The sequence below is a fragment of the Marmota monax genome, unplaced genomic scaffold (assembly GCF_021218885.2).
Source record: "Marmota monax isolate L192 unplaced genomic scaffold, Marmota_monax_Labrador192_F-V1.1 WCK01_AAM20220418_F8-fsc00020, whole genome shotgun sequence".
Taxonomy (NCBI): domain Eukaryota; kingdom Metazoa; phylum Chordata; class Mammalia; order Rodentia; family Sciuridae; genus Marmota; species Marmota monax.
The window spans coordinates 17,017,900-17,035,940 of NW_026692912.1; the positions used below are offsets into that span (position 1 = coordinate 17,017,900).

The 18,041-nt window shown below is 40.7% G+C and overlaps 1 protein-coding gene across 15 annotated transcripts in view; it reads right to left on the reverse strand.

The window, feature by feature from the left end:
* Window positions 1-18,041, reverse strand: part of Dennd1a (DENN domain containing 1A) — a 512,715-nt gene that overhangs the window by 260,272 nt on the left and 234,402 nt on the right. For all 15 annotated transcript variants that reach the window (XM_046451690.2, XM_058581714.1, XM_058581715.1 and 12 more), the window contains 2 exons: window positions 8,712-8,781; window positions 3,324-3,404 (listed from right to left, as the gene is read on the reverse strand). In XM_046451690.2, coding sequence (XP_046307646.1) covers window positions 3,324-3,404; window positions 8,712-8,781 — 151 coding nt within the window. The remainder of the gene's footprint in view (window positions 1-3,323; window positions 3,405-8,711; window positions 8,782-18,041) is intronic.

Below are 18,041 nucleotides of genomic sequence, written 5' to 3' on the forward strand. Positions count from 1 at the left end.
CCATGGTCTAAGTTCAAACTTAGACCTGGACCCCCAAGTGACATTTCAGGAAGTCCTCCCCCAAACCTTTATTCCTAGGTAACTGCAAAATAATTGTCTCTAGAACAATGATTTGTATTTTCTGAAATGAAAGGCCCTAGGGACAATTGTAACAATGACAATGATAACAATAACAGTATGAGCTACTTGTCTAATATTTAGCAGAAATTTATTGAACACATACTAGATGGAAGACTTTATGTCAGATAGTATAGATCTAATATTATCTCTAATCTCCATAATAAATTTTAAGTATATATTATCTACTTTTTACAAGTGGATAAATTAATGTTCAAAGAGGTAGGTAATTCATCTAAGATCTCACAGTTAATATGTGGCAAAATCAGAACTGAAGCCAGGTCCATATAATTAGAGCTATACCCTTTCCACTGTAACAAACAGTTATACTTGTGCTTTTTATGTGCAAATTATGCCTAATGGAACTTGAATTAAAATAAAAAAGTTAAAAGTAAAAATAAAGTGTTACAAAAATATTTTTAAAAACATTCTGCAATGCATTATTCCAAAATCTGTGTGTCTATGCCAAAATGTTACCTATGAAGTATCACAATAGATGGTGCAGCATGGAAACTAGTCAACAATTAATTCAACTTAACATGAGGATTAAAATGAGAAAAACAAAATATAAGGCTCAAAATAACTCCATGAAATACCAACTTCTATACCAAATGGCTAAGAAGGGAGCATCAGGAAATGTACAGCACCAAATGTACATACAGTGATAGAATCATCAATTAATGGCTTGGCACAGTGAGAAAACTCTTGTCCACTTAGTAGGTATGTGAGCTCAGGCAACTTCATTTAATAACAGAGAACCTCAGTTTTAGAATCTATAAATGGGAATTATTATATCTATTTTGAAGTAGTTGTAGAGAACAAACATTATATATATGAAGTGCTTAGCACTCAATAAATAGTATTTTAACATAAAATGATAATTGCTCCCAATTGCTATTTCTATTTTTCTCAAGAACCTATATCAGACACATGGACACATGGAAATATTCTTTTGTAGAGAGCAACTAAAAATCAAAATTCCAAGAATGACATTTTATTAACATTTGAGATTTATAACCTAGATGAGAGCAGCCCTTCAAAATCAGAAAAAGCAATTTGGAAAGAGGAATTCCTAGAGAAGAAGAAAAAAGAAAAACCTGCCTATGCAAATGCAATGGATTGTAAATACTGAGTGGTTGCAATTCCAAAACCAAGTAGTGCCCAGGCTGTCCTTTGAGATTCTATCTTGCTCCATTGCCCATGAAATGCTGGGGACTAAGGGAGGTCAGAAACATTCCTAGAATCCACTCACATGAAACAGATGCACACCCCAACAGTTCCTCCTGCCCCTGAGATGGCTTGTCCTTGAGGCCTGGCAGAATGCCGCTTGTGCAACCATTTTGGGGGAAGAAGTGGCCCTTCCTCCCCAGCAGCTGGTGACCCAGCTGGGCTACTCTACAGCTACCTGTCGGATGTCATTACAGACTGAAGCAGTGAGATCAAGCTGCTTAGGAAAAAGGAGAGAGAGACAAAGGCAGGGCTGCTTAGCTTTAGCAATGACTTGGGCAGGTCTAAAGACCATTTGTTCATTTTTTTCTAGACACTTCCATCTGACTTACAAGAATTTTTGTAATAAGGTATTTTCCTATGCTCGAATAAAATGAGTAAAAACCTCTATAAATCCCTTCAACCCTCCCTCCTCTCCTCTTACAACAAACGTGGCATAGTGGAAAGGGCACTGGCTTTCAAATTAGCCCTGGGTTGAAAATTCAAATTTTATCATTTCTAAACCACAAGACTTTAATGTGTAAGTAACCTTTCCTCTCTAAAGCTTTTGTCTATGAAATGAAAATGTTAGTACCTATTTTGTGGCAGTGTTTTGCATATTAGGGATACAGATTTAGTATAAATTAGAAACTTAACAACAACTTTATTAGTTATTGATAGTAATATGATTTCCAATTTTATCATGATTCTGAAAAAAAAAGCTATAGGAAATATTAATTTTCCTTAGACAATTTCCTAACCACTGAATACCAACACTGTATGTGGTTCTAATGAAGTTGGAAAGTGAATACTTCTTGGGCCAATACTTCCTATGACACAGGGGAAATAGCTTCTGGATAATAATCAATACTTGGCCAAAGGAAATTTCAATGAACTTAGAGACAAGGGCTCAACCTAGGGAACTGGAGAATTCCAGTAACTGAAATATGAAAAAGATTCCATATACCTCTTAGGATGCCTTACATGATAGATGAAGACATTGAGGCTCACAAAATTAAAGGTACTGATTAATTTCACCAGGTCACTAGAAAAATAGTTTACAAGGATTGAAATCTTCTAGTAGATAGTTCACAGGATTTTCCATTCTAGCACACTGTAAAACATGCATATATTTAAAAGCAATCAAAATGCTAGGCATGATAGTTCATGCTTGTAATCCTATCTACTTAGAAGGCCGAGGCAGGAGAATTTCAAATTAAAGACCAGCCTGGGTAATTTTGTGAAACCCAGTCTCAAAACTAGGGCTGGGAATGTAGCTCAGTGGTAGAACACTTGCCCAGCATGGATTCAATCCCTGGTAGCTAAGGGTGGTGGGGGGATCATTAAAAGAAATGATTACCATTGTAGGCCAGAAACTCTCCCTCTGTCCTCAAGGGATGCTCAGTCCAGTGAGGGAGAAAAGAAAATAGATCATTCCAATACAGTGGAGGTATGCACTGCAAAGTGTGCCAGATGCTTGGGGCAAAGGAGAAAGCTTTAGCCTCAGCCTGCAAAGTCAAGGAAGAATTTCTCTGGAAATAAATCAGAATTGATTATGAAGGATATGTGTGGTCTACCAGGCAAATAGGGGAGAGGTGTTGTTGAAGGCTGAGAGTGTAGGGTGGCCTTCAACAAGAGGAAATGTGCAGCAGCATGGGGGACAAAGGGTGATACAGGGAGCACAGGCCAGGGGCTAAAGTCGCAGTCAGGGGCCAGTCATCTTATTTAGCCCAGCATCTGCAATCGAGAAGATGCTGGTGAAGGAGTGATGTTCAGAGAATAGCCCCAGGACACTGGGACACTCGGTGTCTTGTGAAATCTAAGAGAAATGAAGAAATTCAACCTCCTGGTTTTCCTCGAAGCCTAGAGGTTTCTGAGTATTCTCAGAGTAGGAGTCGGGGAGGCACAGATGAGAAAAGACAATCTTCTTGGCCCAAGTCCCTCTGACTGTTCATAACGAAATGCCTTCTCAGGGATACCTGCTATTCTGCTCCACTTACCACACTGAGATGAACAGACACTCCGGGGTCAGGGATGGGAAGTCTGTGCAGAGTTTCAAGAAGTTCATTCCACTGACTTTCCTGGAAGAAATAAAAGGCCTAAGTAACAAAAGCAAAGCTGAGTTCTTAGTAAGACACCTACAGAATATCTGGGCACACATGAGCTGGGCCTTCATGGCTGAGGGGGAGATGCTGGCCCCAGAACAGGAATAGGTTTGATATTCAAGCAGGATTGGGCTAAAGACACTGCGTATGGCTCAAACATAGGAGCCAAATAGATCCTCCTACATTGAGTTTGACATTTTCTACTCAGTGAGACACCTACCATGACCGCCTTTTATGGATCATATACCATAAGCTCTCAGCAAATCTTTCCCCTCAATTCCATAGCAACAACTTTTAAATGCAAACAATCTGAGCTTCCACAGCGGGGGTGGCTGGGAGAAATAACGATGACACTGTGGATCCTGTCTTCATCATTACCCTCAATTAATTTTATTGAGTGTTCACTGGGTACACATGGCAGCCTCTGATTATGGAAAGTCAGAAATGAACTAAGTACCCCAGCAGGCAATAGAGAATGGTGGCTGTGCATTTTAATTAGTGAAACTGAACAACAGAATGACATACAAAGCAGTACGAATTATTCAATTTAAAACAGATTCGCCTTTAAAATGCTCAAAGAAACACTGCTCTCAGAATAATCCAAAAGCCATTTCTCTTCTCAATCCATGGAATTCTTTGTGCTAACATAACAGCAGAAAGTTTACATTGGTATCCATTTGTTATGCACTTGATCTGCCCAACCACCCCACTTTACAGTTGTGAAGACTGAGGTTCTGAAAGGCGATTTGTTTCAAATCAGTAAGTTGCATAGCTGGCAGCAAATCAGATTTGGTGTGTTCATGCCCAGAGCGGTCTCTGTTTTGGGCACTGAACCTAAGGAAAAAGAGAGTGAGTCCAAACTATAAGCTTGTTTTAACCTGAACTCTGATAATCAAACAAGTTTCTCACAGAGGAGGGACATAAATTTATGTGTATATATGTTTTGCTCTACAACAGTCTTAAATTTACAGAACAGTTGTAGAAACAGTATTAAAAACCTTCTAGTTCCTGAACTGAGGACAAGTTGCTGACATTGACCCATCATCAATAGATCCCAACAAGAATATTCTCCCACATAACTATAGTTAATCATCATACTCAAGAAATTATCCTGCATGCAGCATGAGCCTCCAGTTCTCAGGGCCTGTCAAGTTTTGCCAAGGGTGCCACTAATACCCTCACAGACACAAATCCAGAGCAGAATCCTCTGATGCCTTTGGTAATTATGAGGCTCAAGTCTTCCCTCTGGAGCAGCCTTCAGTCCTTCCTAGATTTATATGACCTGGACAGTGAGCCCCACCCATTGTAGAATGATTCTCAATTGCCTGATATTTTCTTATGATTAAAATTTCAATTTGTCCCTTTACCAGTGATGTTTGTTTTGATCATTTAACAAATTAATTTGATGTCTCTACTGTGAGGTGACACTTTTCCTTATGTATTTAATAAATATTTTGTGGAGTGATGCTTTATGTAAAGATTCCATTCCTTGAAACTTCAATTTATACATTTACTTATTTATATTATCTGGGCACATGGTTTCCAGTTTATTCAGTGAGCTACAATCTTTTGCTATCAATATTTGTTTTGACACTCCCAGATCTGACCAGTGGAAACCTGGTGGCTCTTCAAGCTCACTTTTGTGTCTGACATTTCCCCATCATGTTTTGAGTACTTCCTTACTTTAGGGCAATAAAGATATTCTAGGCTTATCCTATACTTTCCCTGCCCCAGACCTGGAATCAGATATTTCTTCAAGGAGTCCTGGTCTCTTTTAGTAGGGAATGGTATTTAGGAACTAGGATCTGAACACCAGGAATGTTCACTGCTGCTTGGGGTTGCTGACACCAGGCCCTTTCAGTGGATAAAGCTGGGGAGCATAATACACACAGACCCACAATAGGCCTCAAACATCTCTATTTATTTCTGGATCTATCTTCACGTTATCAAAAGCCTTGGGTTCACACCAATGGCTCTAAGTCCAGTCCAACATAGGAATCATTCAAATTTCCTTTTTTAAAAAATATATTTATGACTATATTCCACAAATTATCCTGTCTGCGGCATGGAAACATCTTGCCTCTATCTTCTGAGCATATTTAGTTATTTGTATGGAACCACACTTCTATCACTGTCCCTTTCTCCTTCCCCACCCAGAGGCTTACCTTGCCCTCTGACCTCCAGGACTGAGTCTCTACTCTTCACCCCTCACAAATTGGAGCCTCCCTTCCTGCTGAACACTGCTGAGCCACTGTTGCTGTCTCCCGTTCCATGTGGATCCTCCCAGATCTCACCTAAGTTCCAATATCCCCATATGCCACTATCCCCACTTTCCTACATACGTATCCTCATCTCCCCAGCCCAATACTCTGAGCACACTAATCTGCAGTTCAGATGCTCTCCTTACCCTGCCATCCCCTCCCTTCCACATGGATGCCCTCAGTGTTCCATTCAGGATCTGATAACCATGTTGGAGCTAGGAACCAAAAAAACACCCTGATCCCCCACCTTAGGCTCTGACTTCCCAGGCTGAAAGGTCGTGGTCTCATTCTTGTTCATTCTCTCTCTTCATATTCTCTCTCTCTCTCTCTCTCTCTCACACACACACACACAAACACACACACACACAACCCCCCCCCCCCAAATAGAAGCCTACCATACCCAGCCTTTCCAATGACTGTTGGATAGGAGAAGGGTTTTGTTTTGTTTGTTTTAAGGGGAGAGGCATTCTATTTTGACGTGGTTTAGTTTTTTAAATAAAAATTCTTACCTATACTGGCCAACACCTTACAAACTAGACAGTTGTATGATCTTAGCCTTCAATACTCTAAGAGGTAGAGTCCTTGTTGGAGCAATAGCCAAGGACAGATGCATCAATTTTACAGGGTGATATCTGGTCTCCCCCATGCTTAAGTACTGTCTACCCAGCCCTTCCTGAGTCATAAATTATGTGCGTTCTTTCCTTTCTTTCTAGAACTGGGTGTTGAACCCAGGGGTACTGTACCACTGAGCTGCATCCCCATTCCTTTTAATTAAATTTTTTTGGAGATAAGATCTCATTAGGTTGTAGAGGATGACCTGGGATTATAGGTATGCACTGCCATATCCTGAACAAGATGTTTTTAGGAATACTAATTTCTATTGTTGTTTATTAAAAAACTGGAGAATACAAAAGAAAGTATGTGAGTTAATATGCAGTTCAAAAACTGCTAAGAGTCTCTGTGCTATACAATTTTGTTAGACATCTTTCAACCTTGAGTAAAAATCCTAAATGTTTGACTAAAGATAACTATAACTGAATTGATGATCAGACTCAACACAATCTCCTAATAATCTTCATCAAAGAGTAAGTCACTTATTTTATGATAGTCCCTGACATTTAGGCTTCTTTCAGAGTATGTGTAGCGATTGAGAGAACCATTTGTACTAGATTTTCCTTCCATTTTCTGTGACCTCTAGAATGCATTTGCTAGTGAATAAATCTAACTCAAAAGATTTACCTAGCATACACACAATTTCCACCTTTCCTGAAGGCAACAGCATTTCCCAAGGTGTGTTCCAGGTAAACACAGTGATCTCTCTGAATGCTTTTTTGCCATACAACAAAAAGGGTTTGGGATTAAATAAGATGAGAAGCACTGCTTAACAAACTTTTTTCTCTTTCTTTTTTAAATACTTTTAGTTGTAGAGGGACACAATACCTTTATTTTGTTTTGTTTTTTGTTTTTTTTTTTTTTTTAGGTGGTGCTGGGGATCGAACCCAGTCCCTCATGCATGCTAGGCAAGTGCTCTACCACTGAGTCACAACCCCAGCTTAATAAACTTTTTTTCTTCTGCAGGACCTCTTAGGGCCTGCATTATGTAAATCTTAAGGAAGGAAAATATGGCTTTCACTCCTCAAACCTGATCATGCTAAACCATAGTAGTTGTTTTTTATGGAATATTTCTCAGAACTAGTATTCTATAGACAAAAGCATTTTTCTTTAACATTTAAGAATAGGATCACTTTAATTAATTAAAAAATTTAGTCCAACAAAAATAAAAACATAAAAAGTTAGTCATATGGACATATATTCAACTTACTAACAATCAAAGAAGTGCCATTAAACAATAAGACTCTTAGCTATCAAATAAACAACGAGTTCATCAAATAACATTGATGAGAGCACTGTGACCCAGGGGCTCTTGTACCTTGCTGGTGAAGTATCCTTTATGAAAAACAGTACAATTCTTTGGGAAAGCAATTGTCGAATTCTTTCAAAAACATTATATACACTGAGCTTACACGTGTGTCTGGGGTTACCTCTTAAGGAAACAATCCAAAATGAAGAAAATGCTTTATGCTCAAAGATGCTAATGGCTGTATTTATTATAATAGTAAAAAATTCCAAATAATTAAAATTCCCAATAAGAGAAAACTCTTTCAGTAACCAAGTACTAGCTTAAGTACTATCTACCCAGCCCTTCCAGAGTCATAAGATACATGCATTCTTTCTTTTCTTTCTAGAACTGGGTGTTGAACCCAGAGATACTGTACCACTGAGCTGCAAAGTACATGATACAGTGTCATGCAGTCACCAAAAATATTTATAGTATTTTTAATAGCATGGGAGAAGGGAGCCTATTACAATAGTTTCTGCAACCAAGGGCTACAAGTCTAAACACAGCTCCAGGTGACCTTTGACATCCATGGAGCTACTTCAGCATACCATTTCTTCCAAAAGTATAATAAGGTACACTTGAATTTTTAAAGTAATTTTCAAATCCTTAAAAAATTAGCATAAAAAACACCACAAAGCTTTATCAAAATGGGAGCATGGGCAGCTGGGTAGGTCACGTGCCACTAAAGCGCATTACCTGCAAACCCCAGATTTGCAGCATGATGTGAGCAATTCAAATTTGCGCCTCAGCAAAATTATAATTTAATACATGTCATGAACTTTCAGAGCTGCTTAGGAATATTAGAAATTGTGACTATTAACTCTGTGAATGCTAAGATCTATTAATTATTTCTTTAACTCAAAGAAAAAAACTAAAGAAAAAAGCCAACCCAACAAGATAGCAATATTTATTTTTGGGAAAAGAATAAGGGAAGATTAGGTGAGAAGTGATTTTCTTTTCCTTCCCACTATTTTCTGAATTTCCCAAAGTTTCTCTAGTGGGCATGCATTGATTTTTTTTAGTAAAGGTTCTGGTAAAATACAAGACATTTATTACTTTCATAATCATGATTTAAAATTTATTTGTTAAAAAATAATTAATTTTTAAAAGAAAGGCAAATACCTGTCTTTTTGTCGTGTAATCTGCCAAGATGTTAAGTAGTTTATAAAATACCTCGAACCAGGGCAGATAGCTGGGGAAGAAGAGGAAACACAGGAAGTATTAGTATGCAGGTCAAAAATCTGAACCGAGACCTAATTCGAGACTGATACATTTCAGATTTTCTCTATATCCCTAAGAGTCTTCCTGTCATAGACTGTCCTGAAAACACAGGCAGGTGAAATGCTAATTATTTCTGTAAGGCAGAGGATTAAATGACCATTATGAATTATTCCCATGCCTCAGAGCTAAACCAGGTTCATAGAGAAGAAATTCAAAGCAGACTCTGCAATCAGACTCCATCTCTGTGTTGCCCTAGGCCTCTCCCACCCCACCCAACGTCCCCAGGAAAGTGTCCATGCAATTTCTCATGATTGAACACACACAGCCACATACAGCACACTCACTGATGATGGCTGCAAGGTGTCCCACAGACCTTGCATGCCCCAAACTACTTGTGTTGGTACACTAGACCAACTTCTAATGAACTTACTCTATATTGACCGTAGATTTAATGTCTAATTCTCTGTCCCCACTGCCTTCCCCCATGTCCTGACCATCACTTCCCTAAACTCACAAGATGGCCTGGCCTTGAAGTTCAGACCTCATTTGGGCTCTTAGAATGGTCTTTCAGAAATGCAAAATCACACATTGGATTAAATTCTTGCAATGATGTCCATTTTTTAGGATGGCTGGGGAGGCTTTTCCTTATCAGGATTTCCCTGGACTGCCTCCCTGTCTTTCTTCCCTCTACTTGGCCCTGTGCCTATGACTCTTAGGGCAGCTTCACTCCAAGAATATCCAGGTAGCCTCAGGCCTACCTGAGTGAGCACACCTCAGTCCTCATCTCCCTCTGAACTTTGTGGTTTAGTCTAGTTGATTTCTGCTCATCTTCCTGAAAACCTTCCACTTGAATGCCTGCATCGTATGCCAATTCCCTCTTTCCTGTGCTGCCCTGGTCCCCACATGATGTAGCACATGCCTTCTCAACAGACTAGGGCTTACTCACAGAGTAAGAAGGAAGAAGGGCATCTTTCTCCACTTTCTGTGCCAAGAATAAAGCATGGTGCATAGTTGGCGCTCAGAATTTACTGAACAAATACAAGTAGATGAAGATTAAGGGCAAAGTCCCCTTGTGTATGGAAAAGTTACCCCAGTCCCAAGAAGTTCTACCACTACTTTGAAGGGGTCTGCTATTGGTAAGGAACATTTCCAGAGTTACGTGGAACAGGCACAGGAGAAGTTTCATTCCAAGTACTTGCAGCCTGCACATGTCCAGCCTGTTGAGCTAAGAGCATCCGTTACTGATAAAGCTGGACCTGAGGCACAGCACAGATGTGACATCCTGCCTGGGAGAGGGGATCAGTGCCCTGTACAGATTACCAGCTGCACTGTTGAGGGTAATAAATGAAGTGAGAAGCAATAGAGAGGACAGATAAAGTGCACAATCCCCTATCAATGACGTTTGTCTGAAGCCAGCACATGCTACTGTAAAATTTAAGTAGCTTATCAAAATATACTGATAAGCAACTTAACTTTTCACTTCTATGACAGTATTATCACTTATGTTAATATGTTTCCATCAGCTCTGGCAGTCACATATGGACTATTACAGAGCAAATGGATGCTGCAACTTTCCACCATGCTCTGGCTGAGAAATGTAAACATTCAAGAGGGATTAAGCAGGAGATAACTTGCTCCCTTCCTCTTCTGCTAAATAAACCTCTGTGAGTTAAAAGCCATTAGAGTAGAACAAGAAATCCCCTCAGAAGTAAACTGCACAGATTAGAGAACTCTTAGTAAACAAATTCAACCAAGGATTACAAATATTTTTTTTGTCCTGAAAGAAAAATACCACCAGTCAAATCCAGCAATTGGAAGTCAGGAGAGAGGAAAAAGAGCAAGAGGAGGAAATACTGGCCTCAAGTAAATGAAAGCAAAGCTGAGCTCATTTCAGTAATGCTGGATAAAGTGCAGTGGGCAGGCTGGATTCACCCCCAGTTCAGGACAGCAGTCTGTACTGGAGCACTGGGAGACAAGCAAGGTCGTCCTGTACAACTTAGGCATAGAACCTCCAGCCTCAGTGTCCTCACCTGCTGTGAGCTAAAGGCAACATGGCAAGGACCGCCTGGCCCATGCAGACAGTCCAACCTCTCACACTCAGCCTTCACCTCACCAAATCAATTATTTTTGGCTATGCAAGGCAGAACCACTGGCCCCAGGCAGTTTTGTAGTTTGGAAATCATCCATTTCTTTCTCCCTTTGGCCTGACTGGACACAACTGTTCCCCACATGTTGTCCCCTGTGTGCTGACAGATGAATATCTAGTGATGGCAGTGTTAAGGTCTGAAACCAAAACCCAGCTGTCTTCTTCTTCAAAGGGCCTCTGCGTTCCCGACTGTGAGGCCAGGGTTCACAGCTGAGCCTTGTCCAGTGGGTTTCCGGTCCTGCTTCATTAGCACTGGCACCCTAGCCCCAGCTGCCTGGAGGCTGCAGGTGAGGACATGGAGACCACCCCCTCCATTCTGTGTGCATCTGTCATCAGTGAGTAAACAATACTTCCTGGTCCAGAGACAGGAAACAAACACTCCATTACCCTGCACTTCCCTAGCCACCCAAAGGGCCCAACCCTCGCTGGTCTTGCTGTCCTTGCTATCTTCATACAACCTTTGTCATCCTGACTGTAGTGGACCATTGTATGGGGGGCTCAATTCAAGGCTAGGGCCAACGTGACAAACAGTAAGCCTCAAGAGGGCTGCAGTGCTCCTTGGGAAAAGGGACAGCAGAGCGTAAACGTCTGGGCAAGAGAAACTGGGAACTCTTCCCAAGTGCTTTGTTAGTTTAGGCTTCTGGGGGTGCTTAGAACACTGTAGTGTAACATTATCATGACCCCATAAATAGAGAGCAAAAGCTCTCAGGGGAGCAGCTGCTTCCCAGGCACCAGCCTAGATCCAAGCTTTCCTCACAACCATGGCTAGGTAACTTACTATCCCAGGCTCTGTCCTCACTCCCAGGCCTGACAGTCAAATGCAAAGATTTTGTTCTCTATGAGGCTATACAAAGCCCTAAACTTAGAAGAGCTCGGGTAGTGCCACAAGACTTCTTCCCATATGGTCTCTGAAGGGCACTGCATCCTTAGCAGTTGTGCAGCAGCAGGTTCTAGAAACAGCACTCCTATAACAAGGACTAATGGTAAGAATCACCCTGAAGTGGCCCTCAAAATATAGTGGCCACACTGGTGTAGACCCAAAACAGCTGGCCTGGGTTTGGGGACAGATTGAACGAAAAGCCTCCATGCTTCATTTATGTCAGCCTGGTGAGCTACTCAGGAGCTGAACTTTCAACTGAGGATAGACAGCTCTTCTAATCTCACTCTGAAGGATGGGTGTTGTTCAGGATAATCATTCCCACTGGGGGTGTGTACATGGATGACTGACCTTTTTGTAGGAATATAATTTGTGGGATCCACTGTCATAAGTAGAGAAATCCATTCACAGATTTTAAATGTCTCCCACTTCTCTTCCTGGCAGTCCATTTCAAAGCCATTTCATGAGCATGAGCAAGATAGAGGTATGTGGTGGCATGTGGAGGAAGAGTGGCAGAAGCTGGTGAGGTTGAGGAAGAGGCCAACTGTGAGAATGGTAATCTGCAGTATGATCTCAGCGCTCAAGTGAAAGAGGAGACTAACCTCCCACAAAGGCAACCTGACACAGGATTAGAGTTGGGGAGGAGGGCGCACCCCACTGAGGGGTGATTTGGCATAGTGTGTTGAAGTCCAAGCAGGGTAAGGAGGGCTTCTTGGTAAACAGAAAGTCAGAGCCCAAGCAGGATAAAGAAGATATCCATGTGGGGTGGCCTAACTTTAATAAGCTTAGGAAGAGCAAGGTCAGTATTTGTGTTGGGATAAAGAAAGCATATATGTGCAGTGGAGGGGCTGACGAGCAATGATATTAGAACCCAAGAAGAGCTAACAGAGCATCCATAAGACAGACCAGTGTGTGTCAGCATTGCCTAACATAAAGATGGCATCCACCAAGGGTGGCCAAATAGTTGAGAAAGATGTTCATGGTAAGAAAGATGGTAAGAAGGAGTGGCAGTAGCCCTGCCTAAGGTGTTAGTCCAAATAGGGTGAGGAGGGCAACTATGTGGGAAGGGGACTGCAGCAGAGGGAGACTGGTTATACATAAGAGAACAGATCAAGACTAACCAACTTGTAAAGAAATAATAAAAACTAAGAAGACTTACAAACATAGCCAGAACAAAACAAGAATGAACATGTGTGTCAAACCAGAATTAGATGCAACTGTGCGAAATCCTGGTGTTCAGTGAACAGATAGGTAGCTAGACACAGGTGGCTATAAAAGAAATACAATACATGTGTCCATATAGTTTATATATAAATATATATTGTCTAGGTTTAGCCTCTGAGAAATCCTAGAAACAGATACTCCAATTATAATGAGCACACCTGGTGCTCAGATTCTGGTTTCTAAATACCATTTTATCTACTAAAAGGAACAAGGGTTCCTTGAAGAAACACTGGCTTCCAAGGTGAGAGGTAAGAAATGCCTTGTGCTAGGACATATCAAAAGTACACAAACACCAGTGAGGAGGAGTCCCCACTGACGAAATCTGTGACAATTTAAGCATTAAAACAAATAATGATAAAGACTATTCTAAAATAGGAAACCAAGAGTAATACAGATATAAATAAGTGAACAACTGTATGAGAGGGATGGGGTTACTTATATAATCTCAAAATACTACTTCACCATATATTTGTTTATTACAAAGGGACAAAGAAAGAAGAAGCTTGACACTATCTTAAATCAAGTAACAGAACAAAGAAATGGTGTACCACAGGATAGAAAAAAATGGTAGAATACAGCACAGCTTCTACCACATTCCTGCCAAAGAATCAGAACCTCGTCCAGAAGGAGCATCAGGTAAGCTAAGGGGCTTTCTACAAAATAACAGCCTAGGGGCTGGGGTTGTGACTCAGTGGGAGAGCACTTGCCTAGCATGTGTGAGGCACTGGGTTAGATCCTCAGTACCATATTAAAATAAATAAATAAAAATAAAGGCATTATATCCATCTACAATCAAAGAAATATTGAAAAAAATAATAATAATAGCAGTCATTTCATAAAAGTCTATAAAATGTAGTAAGGAACTGACCCCCCCCACACACACTGAAGGACACTGAACAGACATGACAAATGCAACACTAATGGGAACTTTAATATCTTTTTAAAAACTTAAACAAGTAAAGATTATATGGTTGTGTTGTATCAAAATGAGTATCAATTTTCTAATTTTTAGTATTATCATATAGTTATGTAAAAGAAAAAAATGATATTCCTTTTTAAAAAATAATACTGTTTGGGCTTACTGGTCATTATTTCAGCAACATATCTCAAATGGGTAGGAAAAAACATCCTTTGTGTTGTATTCACAACTTTTCTATAAGTTTGTTATTATCAAAACCAAAACAGAGGAGAGGGTCTTTTCCCATCAAAGATACCTTAAGCACATTAATGGGAGTACACACAATAATGAGAATGGAACAAAACGGATGAAACTTTTAAAGACATGTCTATTAGGAAGGGCATGGCATATCAAGAGAGAATAACAGTTAGTGGTAACTGTGAGAGTCACTACCACTCTCACAGAGAAGACTAGGCTTCAGCCAGGTCCTAAACCAGGCACTCACCACTCACCAGTGAGTGGAAAGAAGGCTGAAAGGGGCAGGCACAAAGCACACGGCAGGTACAAAAACATCTCACAAGCAAGGGCTGGAGCAAGGGTAAAAGCTGAGGCCAGAAGGCAAGCAGGGCCAGACACAAGAGCCAAACCTATAGGCTTCCCCTATTATTCTGTAATCAACAAGGAACCAAAGCGACAGTGAAAGATGAAGAACATCCTTAGGATAAGCACTTAGAACCTGGTAGAAAGTGATTTTTTTTCTGCCCTCATCTTAATCCTCAGTAGAGTGGATCTCAACTTTATCAGAACCAGTGTCTGTTTGCTATCCCAAAAGAAAATCTTAGAGAATGGGGCTGGGGTTGTGGCTCAGACATAGAGCACTTGCCTAGCATGCGTGAGGCACTGGGTTTGATTTTAAGCACCACATAAAAATAAAATAAAAATATTGTGCCCACCTATAACTAATAAATAAATGATTTCAAAAAATGGCTGCGAATGTAGCTCAGTGTCAAAGCCCCCCATGGGCACAATTTCCAGTTTAAAAAAAAAAAAAGGAGGAGGAGGAGGAGGAGAAAGAAAGAAAGTAAGGAAGGAAGGAGGAAAGAAAGGAAAGGAAAGGGGGAAAGAAAAGGAAGGAAAGAAAGGTATAGTAAGATTTTACCATGTAAATACTCTGGCACATTATATCAGAGGATACAATAAGGCAGCACCTCCCGGGCAGGACTCATGGCAGAGTTGCTCCTATTCATATCTGGATTGATGAGTTTAAGACAAAGAAAAGTGACATGGAATAGGGTCTTTCCATTGCTTTTTGTGAATTTCTAAGGAGCTCTGAAAACTCCATGTGCAGATTTTGCCAATATCCACAAGCTATCACAGCATCCCCTGGTTAAGGCACTTTGGTGTTCAGTATTTAAAGTTTTCATGTTAAAAACCCTAAACCCCAAATTTTCCAAAGCACGACAGCATGGCAGATGCTGGAAAGAAGAGACTTCAGTCCAATAACCCTGTGCTGAATCTCAGCTCTGTTATTTCCTGGCCAAGAGACCCAAGGAAAGCAGTCTCTCAAAGAGAAACACCAACCACCTAATTCACACCCCTGGCACACAATGTGAGATACCCATCAGCTCCTGGAATACTCTTTTTAAGCCACTTTGGTTAGTGCTCTTGCAGATCTCAGCTATGGGAAGCTCTCTCGGAGTGCCAGTGTCTGGGTCAGAGGTTCCTCTGGCACCATACAGGAATTCCTCACACTGCAGTCAAACAGAGAAGACTGGAATGCAGAGCTGTAGTGAGAGAAGAATACTTACAAGATGTGGCTGCCTAAACTGCAAGTCCCCAGTGTGACCAAATATCTACCCCTGCTCCTCTGTCACTCTCAGACATCTACAATAAAACTGACCACAAAGTAAAATTCCATCCTATACATAGGACACAGAATTTCATGATGCCCATGTCAAAGATACCAGATACCTGCTCAGCACTGAGACAAAGTCACCCACAAATGAAGACCTGGCAGCACCAGCCCAGTTAACAGAGAAACCCCAAGAAAACCAAGCATGGTGACAAGACAGCCACATCAAAAGAAAGTAATTTCAATATCAAAGGACAAGAGAAGCCTCTGGGAAACTGAAGTCCTCAAATACTTTGAGAAAGAAAAAAAAAACAAAAGACTCCTTTTATTATTTCGAAGTGTTACCATCAGAGAAATGACATACCCCTCCCCTCAAAAAAACTATCTGACTCACTATTTATCCTAAGAAGTAGTTCATTGGTGGAATTAAAAACTAAATTTTGTTGATATAAATTTATTTAAAAATTTTTAGATTTACTTTTTTTTTTTTTAAGATAAAATCCTAAACTTTCCCCCATTTTTACCATGAACTTTTGGTTCCCATTTAAATAGATATATTTTATTCCCAGAATATGAGGACATGCTGGGCTTACGCCACATTAAGACTCAGCTGATACTATATGCATGTCCATCTGTCTTCTCCATTCATGTAAACTCCACAAGAACAAGGAGCATGACTGTGTCCTGACTATTCAACCCCTTGTGTGTGCCTGGAGTGTTTCAGACACTTAGTAAATCAAAGCTTTCCCTGACAGCTGTAACTCATCTCTGTAGTCTCTACTAAGGCCATTATCACTAGTGCTACTGAGGAACAGTCAACAAACTCTTGCTGGGAGGTGGGGATCCAAATTTAGTAGGCAGCATTTTTGGTTAGGAAAACAACCCAAGATTAAAAACTATCCCTGCCAATCTCCTGCTGGAGTCTGCGACAAATAATTATAATAGAGCCAGCCAATAGTCAAAGTAGCCTAAAGGGTACCTACAAGCTTCAGATTTCTTGCCCCTTTTCCAGCCCCCTACACAAGTAAATCCTACCAACTACTCTTTTTGTTCCTAGCTCAAGCACTGTGGGAAAACATTACAAAACCAAGCTGGTTATCTTCATTTGGAAACCTACTTTCAAGCAAAGTGAGTCCTGAAAATCGCTCAAGCATCCTCTGATGTGCCAGTACCTCGGGTCCCATGTTCCTCCTCAGAGTCTGCTCCAAACTTTCCCCCTTTTCCTCCAATCCCTAGCTCATTTGCCCTTACTCTTCTCTCCACCTTACCAAAGAGAAAAGCTAACATGAGTTTTCCCTCTCACACACTCCTACTTCCCATCCCTTCCCCTCTCCTCCTAACTGGAGGTGGGAAGGAGGAAGAGCCTAGGTCCCAGCTGCTGGGCCTTCTGTAAGACATACATCCACATTATACTCAGCTAATGGGCACTCCTACCTTTAGGCACAACAGAAACCACCATGTGTCACAGTCTACAGTTCTCACCTACAGTCTTAGCACCAAGGCATACACCTTCCCCACCCCATCTGTCAGGAAAAGCATAGGGTTCCTTCCTGAGCTAACCACTTTTAGCTTCAATGTATATCTCACTGAAATTTAAAGTGGAGGTAACGTTTCCAGTCCCAACATCACACATTTTATGAAGACCCTCTCAGTCCCAGCACTCTGCTAGGCACAGGAGTGTCTCAGGATTGAGGAGCTCAAAGTGTAAAGGGAAAGCAGACACGCTGGCAGAGAATAACAGGTAACACTAGGTCAGTGCTATGACAGAGAGTCACACAGGGAACAGAGAGGTTCCCCAGAAAGTCTGTTTAGAGAAAGTGACACCTCACTAATCAACTTTGCATCAACTGCAAAGTCAAGAGATACGTTCGGGTTTGAGTCTCAGCTGTCACTTACAAGCTATGGCCTCCCACAGCTCTTTCTCCATCTGCAAAATGGGGATAAAATATCTATTTCCACCTCATTGTTTGGAGGATAAAACATGTAAACACACCCACCACTGTGTGTGGAATAGCACTGAAGTTGTTTTGGCCCAATAATGCTATACTCTTATTGCTAATGAGATCAATAGTTAAAGGAACCTAAGTAAGAGAAAAATGTAACTCCATGAGAGATCAAAGCCAGTCTTGCCCAATCCAAGCACTGAACTTTGCTCACAGCTGTTAATCTCCAATTGTAAATTTATTATAATATCTAGTTAAGCTTAAGAATCAATTTATGCCATAATTAATGTC